Genomic DNA, 14,433 nt, shown 5'->3' with positions numbered 1-14,433 from the left:
AACCCAATACCGCGAACAGCAGCGAAGAGACTATGATAGGCGACATAGCGTACAGCAACTGCCGACCCTTCCGGAAGGAGATGAAGTCTGGGTTACAGATTTAAAGCGAAAAGGGAACGTGGCGGTACCTGCAAGTGAGCCTCCCATCAGCATACCAGGTGTGGATGTTGAATCATTCCTCCCAAGAGATTGCTTTTTTTTTGTCAGAGGAGATGTTGTAGGCAATAACCACATGCAGTGGCTAGGCCGGTTAGCTGGGCTGCGCTGCTGCGTGCCCGCGTGAGGCTCGCGGCGGCTGGCACGTGTCTCGTGCCGGTACTCGCCTGGCTGGAACAAATCTGTCCTGTTGGCATCTCAACAGTCTACTCGCCTGGCTGGAACAAATCTGTCCTGTTGGCATCTCAACAGTCTACTCTGCACCGTAGAAGGTGAGGGAATCGCGGTGCCACCGTATTTATAAGCATACTATGCAACCACCAATATAACACGAGGGGAAAGTTGAACCTCACGTAAATAAAAAAAGAAAAAGCTTGGAATGCGATCTTAGCGTGTTCAAGCCAAATAAATTCGAGGATTCAGAAAAAATGAAGGCAGCACGAAAAAAAACAAGCAGCAGATGGATCAATATCATCTGTGAGGCAACACTTGTGCTCAATATGGCATTGAGCAGAGCAGAGCCTCTTATGCTTTAATTCACGCACTCTCCCGCACAACAGCTCTGTGTTTTGTGCTACGCAGTCCTGTGCCCATGCACCCTTTTTCTTTTTCCTACTTGAGTAAACTCTTTCGGTGCCTTCTTTTACCAAACGGTCTGTGCTGGCCACTTTCCATGTTCATGGCCGCCCTCCCCTTTGCCCATACGCAAAATGCGACCCCAAGGCTGTCGCAAAGTTGGCTTCACCTAGCAGCTGGTGAGTCTGGTAGTAAAGGTCGTCAGAGATATTTTGTGGAGCAACTAAAAAATAAAAAAAAGTGTGCCATATTCGTACCTTGGTTCGAAATGTAATGCAGAATGCGTTTTTCGAAAAAAAGTAACTAAATGCGTTACTCGTTGCGCTAAAAAGAACGCGTTACCGCACTACGTAGGCTAAAAGAAAGGTAACGCGATACCGTTACTGAAAAAACGTACTGCACTTTACTTTATGGCCATAAATTTTAATTAGTACGTTTTCGCATTAAGAACTCACAATAACAATTTTACAAAGCTCATATTTCACATAAAACTTCTAGCTCAACGATTTTACACGAAATTCTGATTTCATGCGAACACTTCGCACAAATGTGTAGGAGCTTAGCAATGTTATAGTGGCCTAAAGTTTCCTGTAGAGTTGCATGTGATGGCTTCTAACTCTGTGCACATGGTGAACCATTTTCTGAATGCGACATTAAACACAAAATGACATTTGATCATGAATTCTAACTTCACAAAGGAAACATTGCTGAACTCTCAGTAAATTTACGGTAATTCTGAAAAATGTGATGTTCCAAAATGCTCGGCATGCTTCCATTCTTTAGAGAGTTGTGCGTGTGAGTGGTTTTGGAAAGGGGAGGTAGGTGAAGGCAAGTGTGTTAATGCATGTTCGTGCACGTGTTTAGTGGTTTATGGCTATTTTGTCCTTTTGATTCAGTTGGGTGTATCCTCAAGGGCAGGTGTTTTCTGGCATGCATATGAGCTGCAACAAAAGTCGTCGAGAGCACCTGTACATTTTGTTTATTTTCAGCATCACTGTAGGTGCTCTGCGCTTTTTATTCTAAAAACGGGGCAGAGTGGGGAACAATTGGAACAAAAAGTAACTAGTAACGTGACACCTTACGTTACCGAAAATTGTTAACGCGAGAACGTTACCCGTTACAGTTCCGACATGGTAACGAGTACCGAAAAAAGTAACGCATTACCAGTAACGCCGTTACTAGTAACGCATTTCTGCCAACACTGCGATGAACTAAGACAAGAAATGTGTTAAATTAGTGTATCTACGATAGCTATACTGACTTCCCATTTCTTGGAGCACTCTATGGGAGCACTTACTCCTCATACTCATCTGGATCTCATCCACACTGGTTACCACAAGGAAACTTGCAATAATGACAAACTGCGACACTGATGCCATTCAGCCTAAAGAAACTTTCACTTGTGTTTGTTGCTGCTAAAGCACTTCCACAATACTGGCTAATCTAGGTGAAACAGGACAGATGTATGAACGACTTAACAGCCACGCTATCTGCATACCTTCTCTGTTCGTTGCTTGTTAAACTAGACCAGGGCACTGCATGTATACCCAGCAGTGCAATGATAGAGCAACCAGACCGCTCCACCTTGGGCACAACCACCAGATAGTATTCGGTCAAGCCTTTCAGACCCATCCATCCTCTTTTTTCAAAGAGCCACCACTTTTCCTTGCTTCCTTGTGCATGGTCATTACAAAATCATCAAACAATTTGAAAAGCGCAATGTGCATAACTGCATCTGGCTGGCCGAGCACTTGTTGGCCCATAGATCCCAGAAAGCTAGCAATGTTTGAAGGAACAGAAAAGTTTGGTGGCTAAGATAAGGCTGCACCAATGAGAAACATGCACTACAATGCCGATCTCACAACAGATTTCTTCCCGACAAACGTTAAGGGGACAATGAGGACAAATCCATCCAACTATTGTTCTGAACAAAAGTTGATTCTCTGGCTTCTTGTGGCTTCTCTGGCTTATTTCAGTTGGCACAAATCCATAAGCATTGCAAGATGTTGCTTGGGGCTTACCCATCAGAACAGTGCTTTCGCACCAATAAAGAGCAGAAGAAGTTCAAGACTGCTGCTGTGTTTTCTCGTTTGTGTCCATGTGCCCTTTTTTGCACAGTGAGTGTTTGCTGTTGAAGCCGGCCGTCATAGGCACACACAGAAAGAACGGGGGGGGGGGAGTGTGCAAGGGGGGCAGTGGTCCCCGTAATAGAGATTTGGAATGGGAGGCGGAAAATTTGCCTCATAATGTTTCCCGCTACCCAGAAGACATGAACAGCTGCTACCATGAACTTTGGCCACCCCCTTATGAAGAAACCTGTGTACGTGTCTCACGCCAGCAAGCGAAATCAAATTTCACCAACAAATACCAGACCAGGTGTCATTTGAAATGTCTAGACCATGGGTTCTCGACATTTTTGATTCTGGGGATAATCCAACAAATTTGAAAAGGTGCCGAGGAAGCCCACATACTTTGGCTTCCATCTTTTCCTGCCCAGTACACATGCAAAAAGGAAACAAAAAAAAAACATGTTGAATGAAGATGCGCTGTCCCTCAAAACATGCCAAAATAAATTAATAATTACTGGCTGTATAGCGAAACTATCTGCTATAAGCAATTGCGGTACGATAATTCCCAAAATAAAGCGGGCGAAAGAAAAAGTGTGCTTTGAGACACATGAATGGAATTGAATGCTTGAGGAACTCAAAAAATAATTCAAGAAATCTAAGGATTCCCCAGAATCCAACTCTAAACATGTTCGGCTAGCAGTGTACAAACTCTCTATGTGCCCAGTAGTTTTCCTCCCTTGATTCAAATGCTTCAGACGCAGTCCTAAATGTTCTAGCTTATGCATGACATGACTACAGCTTCTCCATTGTGCTGTTGGCTTTCCAGGCCAGGTAGGTGTTCCAGATGAGGGCCACACAACTCGCAAAAGGCACTCTGTAGCTGAGAGGCACGAATCTGAAGTTTATAAGCTGAGCCGCTGGCCACAGCATGTAGTTCGCCTTCAGGATGGGCAGGTAGTCCACACGCACGGTTTGCTTGATGGATTCCCATGACCGTTGCTGGAGGGCACCCAAAGTCACCAGGAAGCTGGGGATGAACAGTGGGGTGAAGACGCCTTGATCGAGGAGCACCTTCTTGACGACCACCGCAGGGCCACCACCAACACCAACAACCCGTTCCAGTGTGAGGTACCAGACACGAAGCACAGGTCCAACGAATCCGACGCCCATGATAAAGAACCTGCGACGTTCCCAGAAGGGCTTTAGAAATCGGACTGACTTAGAAAAATAGAGGATTTTTGTGGGAGGCGACTTCAATTCCTACTAATGCCATTTGACCCTCAGTAAGAAAGGTGAAGCTGGACAAAACTCTTACTTCCCCATTGGGTGGCTCCCAATCCAGGTTTTGAGTAAACCGGGATTTTTTCCTCAGAGCTGTGCATTTCCCAAAGGTGGTTAACAAACTAAGCAGAGCCCTCATGGCACTGCAAACAATACTTTGCCATCTAAAATCCATGCTCTGAAACTCATACAACATGCAGAAGGAAAAAATTGATAAAAGAGGAATTTTAGATTCGTTGCCACACTGCTTCCATCGCACATTGGTCTGATTGTGAGGACAGCACACCTGACACTACTGCCCTGCAAGCCCAACAGATGGCTGCAGGCAGCAGCAGTGCAGGCCTGCCCATTTCAAAGGGAAGGCCACACTGTCATCATCATCATCAACCTAAAGTCCATGTATCGTTCCATAAGTAACCTCATTATTAAACCTTTCCACTACCATGTTCACCTCAGCATTTCCTTCTCACCCCCTCATGTCATCCCAGCCTCCTCCATTGCCCCAATAGCGCTTACACCCCTATCACATGAGAGTGCACGTTTAAATTTTTTTTACCAAAGGAGGAAGCTTTTCCCATGTTTTTGAACTTTTCTGGCCGAGTGCCATTCCCATGCCTATGCTACTGCATAGCTTCATGTTCAAGCAGAATGTGATGGACAAATGAAGTGTTTAGCGACAAAGGGAGTAGAATTTTCGTGTGATGCTGTGCTGCTGCGCCTTTGATTGTCTTAACCGAGAAGGTGAAGGCATACATGATGCTTTTTTGGCATATCTCCATGGTGAGAACATGTAATGCGGCAAGGAGAGCAGTTTGTGGCACAGGATAGGGTGAGTTAATGTCAATGAAGTAGCAACAGTGCAGCTTAGTGAAGTGCCACTGCATGCTTTTCATTACCTCTCCTGTTGTACCAGATTTACGGCAGCGCCTCTTTCAACCGTTGTGTCTGCTTAAGCCAGAACGCCATGCGAACTTTTTAGCATGTTTTAGTTTACACCTTTTCCTAGAATGCTTTTAGCAGAGCCTCGTCTCGCTGTCAAAATGCTCGCTCCTGGGGCCCTGCGACACTAAAGGGGCTCTGAAACACCTTCGGAGGAGAGTACATCAACTCTCTAAATCACTGCATTTCGTTGTCATGAACACCTGAGCCAAATTATATACTTCAGCACGCAGCGGAAAGCCCACAACCACGCGCGAAAGTTGGCGAGCCCTTCCTGGTGACTTTTTCACGCTCGCACCCTCCTCCGTCGCTCGCATCTGCGTATACAAGTTGAGAGATGGCTATTGGTTAGATTCTTTCAGACGTCAAGCAGCTACCATGGCCGCACAGCAGTAAGCTGTGTAGGTCTGGCGGGTCAGGAAGCTCCATCTCTGGATGTGGGGCTGGCTGAGAAGCGCAGACTTTCCAGCGTGCAAAAAGAGATGAGAGAAGAGGGATAGGCACGAAGACGCTGAAATTCAAATTTTGACTAGAGATAGCTTCTACAAAGGGCATTAAAAAAATTCTTGCTGGACAATATTCCTGAAGTGGGGTGCTTTAACATCTCAGGTATAACTCAAGTTTATTAAAGTTCCTTTCAGAGCCCCTTCAAACGACTTTATTGGGGCCATGTTTAAAGTTTCACAAGCACGTAGCACTTCTTGGTCACTGTTCTGGTCGTCCAACTTTGGCGCACGCTCGCACGTATGTAGGAGGGACTAACAGTGAAATACTAAAAACTAGAAGTGGCCCCTAACCAGGGCGAATTTTTTTCTACTACTTATTTTCCCCGCAGGCCGGTTACCTGTTCTCGAGTTTCTGATACAACAGTTACCAGCAACAATAATCATTCAATGGTGAGTAGATTTCAGTAACCGTATAGATCAGATATGATTATTTTTCATTTCCAGGGCTGTAATCTTAGGAACGGCTACACTGAATTTGTTGCCTGTCGAAAACGCATTACTGCACGATTACTGAGCGGAGCAGCAGAGTTACCTGTTGTGTCTTTGAGATAGAACTCGGTGTTATACAAATATAGCACAACGCAAACTCAGCTCCCTGGTGTCGCGGCAGATAACGCAAGAGGTTCTGTATTCAGCGATAGGTTTCAATAGACATGCAGCGATAGCGTGTGCATGCAAGCAGTTCGCCCATAGCAAAGCACGCGTTCTGAAACAGCGAGTCTAATGCAGCAAGTTCGCCTCGACGCATCGTCGCTCTTCGGCAAACACGCCTTACCTCGCCGCTCTGGGTACATCGATGGAAGTGCGCCGTTCGAGCACCTTTTGCGCGATGAGGTCTCCGGAAAGCATCACCGCAGCCGTGGTGACGAGCTGCGTCTTCACCGGGTGATCGCGCATCACTCGTGCGTACAGACCCCACGCCTGCCGCATTTCCGCAGAGCTGGCTGTGGACAAACCCGAGCGCGGTGTTGGCCCGCACGGTCCGAACCAGAGGCTTTGAACAACGGGTTGCAGTAATCCGCGCGTAGCGTGTACGCACCGCAGATTAGTGAATGAGACCTGCTTCGAGTGCGCGCAGCACTGCAGACTGAGGACTGGGAGTGAAGGAGCAGCAAGCTGCAGTGCAGTCGTGCAGTATCGTGTCCCCACCCGCCGTTTTATTGTCAGCTGGACTCGGGTATACTAAGCGGGACCGGACGATCAGATGTGCGCATGGCGCTTGGGCTTTGGATTGATGCGGCTCCGAGTGGCTTCTTTGATCGGTTTAATCCTAGCAACGCTCGTTTAATTCACCCGTGGTTTGATTTATATGATTTCCTAATTAAACAACTCTATCAATTGGATCATTTGATATGCAGTTGCCCGCTTCTGCTCTTGAAACCGCGGTGGTGGTTGAGGTAGGGAAACAAGAGATCCGATAACGTTTTCACAATGTTTATTTTGCAACTTTCTTCGACAGCTAGGCATTACTTTAATTCAGTGGTTAAGGTAGAGTGATCTAGAAGATAGAGTGTGTCAAACAAAAGCCGAAAAGAGGCAAAAGAAGGGCAATTTCCGATAGGATCGCTGCGAACGTTATCCTTCCCTAAATTATAGTGCCTAGAATATCCTACTAGTGTGTCGAGCGGAGCGCTCTCCCAATGGAAGAGGATGGCAGCGCGCGCGATGCCTTCCAACTTTGGCCGCGAGGGGCGCTGCTCGTCCTAAAGGTGCAGAGAGGCTAGCAGTAAGATAGCATTTGAGGAACGATTGAGAAGGATGGAGGAAAAGCGGTGGGCTAGGAAAGTTTTCAGATACCTGTATATAAAGAATGTTGACACGAAATGGAGAAAGCGAACTAGAAAATTGACAAGCAAATATCTGGACAGCAGTAAGGGGGCAAATCAGCAATTATCGGTTAAGAAAAAGGTTAAAGGAACAGAGAGAGCTTTGTGGAAAACAGGGATGCTGACGAAATCGGCACTGGAAACATACCGGACCTTTAAACAGGAAATTGTCAAAGAAAATATCTATGATAATTGTAGGGGAAGTTCTTTGTTGTTTGAGGCCAGGACTGGAGTTTTGCGGACTAAGACGTATAGAGTCAGGTACCAGGAGATAGACACTTTGTGCATTGCGTGCGGAGAGGAGGAGGAAACGGCTGAACACTTGATACTTTTCTGTAAAGGGCTTCACCCTACAGTGGAAGGCAGCGGGGCTGACTTACCCAAGGCATTGGTGTTTAGGGATAGTGAAGGGAAAGTGGATTTTAAGAGGTTAGAAGTAACCAAGCGAAGGTTATCTGATTGGTGGCTAAAAGCAAGACAGGAGTAAAATTTCACAAGACATGGCTAGGTGGCTTGAGCCACCGCCCGATGTAAAGGGTTCAGCCGTATCCATCCATCCATCGTGCCGTCGCTGCAGTTGCATTGGTCGTGCGTGGTGTAGATTATACCATTTTGGTCAAATCTAAGCTTTTTTCTTATGTTTTCTCCGTGCTGTTCCACGTGAGGAAAAACCACACCGACTAATGATGGTAAAGTCGAAGCACCGAAGCCGGGAAAAAACATGTTTCGTGCCGCTCAGTCGGAGTGGCTACGGGTCGAATCCGGGCAAGGCTTTCATGTTCCGTGTGTTGTCGGACCCAACACGGCTGGCGCAGTGGGAGCGGCTGATCAAAACACAGGACCGCAAGTTGACTCCAGCATGTGTTGTCAGTGAGAAACATTTTGAAGACTGCCACATCGAGAGACGGTGAACGGTGTCGTCAACAAGCTCGCCAGAGATGGACCACGTCTCATGCTCGGTTTCATGCCAGCAGTATTCGACAATATCCGAAATACGTTCTGCCTAAGAAGACATCGAAAAGAAAAGTGAGGAACCTGTGTGACCAACCTGCCGCTAAAGGGCAAACGCGCAGTGCCACTGCCGGCGTCATCTATGGACCGTCAAGCACGCTCGACGATGTTTCCGACGAGCCGGCAGCAACAGAGCAGCCGAGTGAGAACTCATACCCGCAGCAGCAGATGGGTTGTATTGCTATTGAAGATCAGCATCCGTTGACCTCAGTTTGTATCCCTGCAACCTGGACCAAAATATCTGAAGCACCTGCTGGCTCTGTAGCTAGCTATACACACGTTATGGAGCGGAGAAAAACAACTTTGCCACTTTGTAATAGAAAGAATGGTAACATTTGGAAGCTTGATGCCAGAACGCAGCCTTGTGGTCGCTACAGTGTATTTTCTCGGAAAAGAACAAAGCGAGTACATGCTTACAACAAGCTCTGATTTTGATCTGTTTTTACTGTATTTCATATTTGTAAATAAGAATCAATGGTACAATCACCATTTTCTTTTCTTCCGTTACAAAGGGAAGCGCAAGCTCATACACACCTGCACAAGTTGTATGAATAATTGGTTGTTTTTTTGGGGGAAAGGAAATGGCGCGGTATCTGTCTCATATATCGTTGGACACCTGAACCGCGCCGTAAGGGAAGGGATAAGAGAGGGAGTGAAAGAAGAAAGGAAGAATTAGGTACCGCAGTGGAGGGCTCCGGAATAATTTAGACCACCTGGGGATCTTTAACGTGCCCTGACATCGCACAGCACACGGGCGCCTTAGCGTTTTTCCTCCATAAAAACGCAGCCGCCGCGGTCGGGTTAGAACCCGGGAACTCCGGATCAGTAGTCGAGCGCCCTAACCACTGAGCCGCCGCGGCGGGTCAAGTTGTATGAAGCAAGCTTTGATTTGCAAATAAAACACATCAGTATATAGTGAGACCTATTCAAACTGCTTGTGTTGATCGTCGCATATGCGATCTTTCTAGACGGAACCCGTGGTGGGAAAGAGCGAGTGTCCTGCTTTTCTTTTACCTATATGCGGCGTCATTCCGGGCTAGATGTTCTGCTCGCCATTGAGAATGAGTGCCACGGTGACTCGGTCTTTCCACCTGGACAGAGCTAGCCGAGCGCTCACTCAGCATGAAGGTGTATACGATATTCTTCAACCGCGATCGCGATGCGTGGATCGCAATCGACTGGCCCCTGGTAGAATAAAATCTCTATCGGAAGTTTCTATGTAGCAACAAATTATGAGTCCGGACTATACTCGATCGTTCAATCACAACGTAATGCGGCCAACGCATCAACTTTCGTTGCTTATTTCAAGTTGGGTACCTCGCTGAACATTAGGCAGTCCATATGACTTCTGCTTAAGTCCTTCCGCGGTTCACCACAAAGAATAAACGAATAAAAATTTAGCAAACTGGACCTGGTGGTAGCACCAAGGCCAGACTTGCCGCACCTACGCTGCCTCGGCAGCGAGCGCGGCGTGGTGGCACGATGGATGGATGGATACGGCTGAACCCTTTACATCGGGCGGTGGCTCAAGCCACCTAGCCATGTCTTGTGAAATTTTACTCCTGTCTTGCTTTTAGCCACCAATCAGATAACCTTCGCTTGGTTACTTCTAACCTCTTAAAATCCACTTTCCCTTCACTATCCCTAAACCCCAATGCCTTGGGTAAGTCAGCCCCGCTGCCTTCCACTGTAGGGTGAAGCCCTTTACAGAAAAGTATCAGGTGTTCAGCCGTTTCCTCCTCCTCTCCGCACGCAATGCACAAAGTGTCTATTTCCTGGTACCTGACTCTATACGTCTTAGTCCGCAAAACTCCAGTCCTGGCCTCAAACAACAAAGAACTTCCCCTACAATTATCATAGATATTTTCTTTGACAATTTCCTGTTTAAAGGTCCGGTATGTTTCCAGTGCCGATTTCGTCATCATCCCTGTTTTCCACAAAGCTCTCTCTGTTCCTTTAACCTTTTTCTTAACCGATAATTGCTGATTTGCCCCCTTACTGCTGTCCAGATATTTGCTTGTCAATTTTCTAGTTCGCTTTCTCCATTTCGTGTCAACATTCTTTATATACAGGTATCTGAAAACTTTCCTAGCCCACCGCTTTTCCTCCATCCTTCTCAATCGTTCCTCAAATGCTATCTTACTGCTAGCCTCTCTGCTCTCGAAAGACGCCCATCCCATATCACCCTGTACCCCCTGATTTGGTGTATTGCCATGTGCTCCCAAAGCTAACCTCCCTACTCCCCGTTGCCTAATTTCCAGCCTTGCTTGAACATCTGGCCTCATACACAGGACCGCATTTCCGAAGGTCAGGCTAGGGACCATCACCCCTGTGACGTTCCTTGTGTGTGCTACGAGGTTCCGCGTTCGACGGCGCGGCGTAGACGGAGACCCAGATGACAGCGGCATCATCAATTACCCAGCCATGCTCGTTGAGAGTGACGACCAGAACGAAGGGGTTTAAGCCCAACCGGACCCAACCGGACCCGCCGCCGCCGCCGCGGGGAAACGGGCTTTATCCTCCCCAATTGCCGTGGAGGTTCCAGGGGAGGCCTCCCGAGCACATCCCTGGACAATGGACCACTTTCCCGGCCGGTGACCCGCGGGAACTGTCAGCGGGCCAGAGCGCGCCTTACCTTGAGGAGCGAGTGTCAGTTGATGGATGGAGAGCGGAGGCCGGTGACCCGCGGGAACTGTCAGCGGGCCAGGGCGCGCCTTACCACAGCCGACGCTATGCGCTACCTCGAAGACAACCTTCTTTCCCTCGGACTCAACACGTGAGGGGGGCGAGACCATAAGTGCGGTGGTATGTTTGTGCGCCCAAGTGAAAGCCCTAGCCCCCCTCCTTCCCCTCCGGCGTGGGCGTCCTCACCCTAGGGAGTGTGGAGAAGAGGATATAAAAATCGACAAGCAGTACGGAAGAAGGACGCTCAGGACGACATCGTTCGCCAAGAGGGCCTTCAGCGCCGAAGCCCGACGGCGTGCAGCTTCTGCCAGCAACCGCTCGAGCCCAACTCCGGAGCCACTCCATCGCCCCCATGAAGTCGTCGGCACGTAAGCTCGGACGCCCCAGCCTCTGAATCTTAATCATGTATAATTATTGAATATATCTGTTTGTTTAAACTTAGCCATACGGTGTCTCTTTGCCTCTCCGTCCCGTGTGGACCTGCGCATTATGGGGGTCATCACACTGGTGTCAGAAGTGGGGTCTCAAAAGCAAATGTCCTTTGAATGCTGTGACATTCATGACTTCAAAATTGTAATCAAAAGGGAATCACGGGACTGATTGTGGGACTTTTACCCCCATTTGAGAGGCTTGAGGCACTGGAGGGCTTGAGAAAAAAAAATGTCTGTATCTGAGGGAGCTCCCACTCCACAGCCGTCGCTCGGAGCAAGCATGCTGGCATTAGGAAGCGTCATTCCGACGTTTACGGGAGATAAGACAGGGGTTCCAATCTGCGATTTCTTTTCCATGCTAGAAGAGATTGGGAAAATGGGGGGATGGTCCGATGCTCAAATGCTGGGAATGGCGAGGTGTAAGATGGCAGGAGCTGCTCATGATTTTGCATGGCGAGACGAAAAAGTAAAATCCACAAAATCATTTGCGGAATTTAAGAAGCTCGCGTTTGAGCATTTCGACACTGAACCACGTCACGTGCGGGTACAGAGGTTCCGTGACGCCGGACAGATGGTAGGGGAGGACGTGCGAACGTTTGCGTCGCGGCTTCAGCGCTTAGCGCGCGATACGTTAAGCAGGGAGGAGGAAGGAGACCAGCTAAAGAAGAAATACGCGGAGGATATACTTAAAGAGGAAATGACCGCTTTGTTCGTGGCTGGTCTGCAAGACCCCGTGCGCCGGTTCGTGCTCTCGCGCAAGCCGAGCAATTTCGACCAAGCCGTGGAGGCCGCATTGAATGAGGAACAAAATGAGGCGTTAACGACAGCCGCAGCGAGAGTACGCGTCATAGAGAGAGCGGTGCTCAACCCTGAGGTTGCTCTCTTGACAGAGCGGTTAGATCGCTTAGAACAGCTGCTATCTCAGCAGGTAGAACGCCAGGTTGAAGCGCGCGCTCAACAGCGCCCATTCGCTGGAAACCGGAGACCGCCACAAAGCTACAGGCGCGGTATGCGAGATTTTGAAGAAATCGTATGCTTCGCTTGCCAGGGTCGCGGACACATCGCCAGGTTCTGCCAAAACGTGCGCCGTGGGGAGCCACAAAGAGAAGCAGGCGAGACACACCCTAAGCAAGCCTACAGCGGGGCTCCAGATACCGAGACAAAAAACTAGTTAGTCCTCCCCAGCCTGAGGAGCGTGGGGAGGGAGCAGTGGATGATGAGGTGGTGGTAGTTTGTGTGGCCGACGAGGCATGCCCTGTTGTGCGTTGCAAGTTAAATGGTTGTTGCATGGAATTGTTGATAGATACGGGGTCAAAGGTGACATTGCTTAAGGAGAGCAGTTTTAACACGCTTCGAAGGAAGGGGGACCGCGAGGTGTTCGAAGCGTCTGGTGGTATGGCAACCAAATTTGTAGGCATAACGGGGGATCCTCTTGGCATAAGTGGACTCTACCGGTTACACTTCTCTCTCGGCGGAATTGCATTGGAGCACCCCTGCTACGTATGCCCGGACACGGTGTCTCTGCCAAACGGAGTGTCAGGTATATTAGGGCAGGATTTTTTGAGAAAAGGGAAGGTAGTAGTCTCATTCTCTGAGGAAGAGGTTAATGCGGGCGGCTCAAAAGTTCCGTTTTTGAACAGGAGAGGGGCTGAGATTCGCTTTACCGATATTGACACCCGTCAAACAGTGGGATCATTGGAGAAGGTATATTCGCGGGTTGCCGTCAGGCTGGTCGATGAGGCGGTCGTCCTTCCTTGGTCGGAGCACATTTTGTACGCGTTTGTGCCTTCAGATGTAGAGAGCGGCGCCGTGGGAGTGCTTGAGCCGGTCGACTCTCTCAGCAATGGCCTGAAGGCAGCCGCGTGCCTCGTGACAGTTAATGACGCCCACAGCGTGCCCCTACGGGTGGTTAACTGTAGCCAGCAGCCACTGAGCCTTCCCAAGAACAAAACATTGGCTTTCTTCACCTCTGCGACAGAGAAACGTGAGCCCACCGATACGGTACTCGCAACTGTAGAGCATGCTAGTCCTTCGGCTGCTCCAAAGGTGTCGTTCGATCTTTCTCACGTAAAATCCAGGGAGAGGGAGGCTCTGGCTGGTTTGCTGAGCGACTACTCGGAGGTATTGGCCGCGTCCAACCTGGATTTGGGCTGCTGTGGCGTTATAAAGCACAGGATAGAAACCGGCACTTCATCGCCCGTTTACAAGCGTGCGTACAGGATTCCTTACTCCCAACGTGAGAATATGGAGCGGCAGGTGCAGGACCTGATTGATCGCGGCATTGTCGAACACTCAAAGTCACCCTGGGGAGCACCAGCACTATTGGTGGAAAAGCCAGATGGCTCGTATCGATTGGTAGTGGACTACCGCAAACTAAATGCCGTAACTCGCATCGATCCATACCCCATCCCCAATATACAGGAGACGCTTTCTCAGCTGGGCTCTGCCAGGTACTTCACGGTAGTGGACATGGCGGAGGGATTCTGGCAGATAGCAATGGATCCGGCAGATGCCGAGAAAACGGCATTCAACACGCCCTCAGGGCACTATGAATGGAAAAGAATGCCGATGGGTCTGGCCAACAGCCCTGCTGTCTGGCAGAGAACCGCTGATGTTATCCTGGCAGGTCTTCTGGGGAGGCTGTGCTTCGTGTATATGGATGACATAATCATATACAGTGACAGTTTTGAGAACCATTTGCGCGATATTGAGCAGGTTTTGGTGCGACTAAGAGGAGCGGGTCTCAAGCTGAAGCCCTCTAAGTGCCAATTCCTCAAAAACGAGGTGAAATACCTCGGGCACGTTGTTTCAGCTGACGGCGTGCGACCGGACCCTGAGAAACTAAGGTGTGTCTCGGATTTTCCATCCCCGACTAGCGTCCGCCAGGTCCGGCAGTTTCTCGGCCTGATCGGTTACTACCGAAGGCACATAGAGGAGTTCGCCAAGCTCGCTA

General features: G+C 48.9%; 1 protein-coding gene across 1 annotated transcript; it reads right to left on the bottom strand.

Moving 5' to 3' along the window:
• Window positions 1-1,688: 1,688 nt before the first annotated feature.
• Window positions 1,689-6,765, bottom strand: Mpv17 (Mitochondrial inner membrane protein MPV17). The gene is made up of 2 exons (XM_077636567.1): window positions 6,303-6,765; window positions 1,689-3,981 (listed from the first exon to the last, which is right to left on the bottom strand). Exons 1-2 carry the CDS (start codon window positions 6,455-6,457, stop codon window positions 3,594-3,596), a joined length of 543 nt encoding a protein of 180 aa, XP_077492693.1. The 5' UTR covers window positions 6,458-6,765; the 3' UTR covers window positions 1,689-3,593.
• Between the last annotated feature and the right edge of the window lie 7,668 nt (window positions 6,766-14,433).

Source organism: Amblyomma americanum, chromosome 9 (assembly GCF_052857255.1).
Source record: "Amblyomma americanum isolate KBUSLIRL-KWMA chromosome 9, ASM5285725v1, whole genome shotgun sequence".
Taxonomy (NCBI): domain Eukaryota; kingdom Metazoa; phylum Arthropoda; class Arachnida; order Ixodida; family Ixodidae; genus Amblyomma; species Amblyomma americanum.
The sequence above is the reverse complement of the archived record's forward strand: the minus strand, read 5'-3'. Positions and strand labels throughout refer to the sequence as shown.

Coding starts and splice junctions, on each gene's coding strand:
- Mpv17 (XM_077636567.1), bottom strand. CDS start 6,457: ATGCGGCAGGCGTGGGGTCTGTACGCACGAGTGATGCGCGATCACCCG. Junction 3,982..6,302: donor GATGTACCCAGAGCGGCGAG/GTAAGGCGTGTT, acceptor GGAACGTCGCAG/GTTCTTTATCATGGGCGTCG.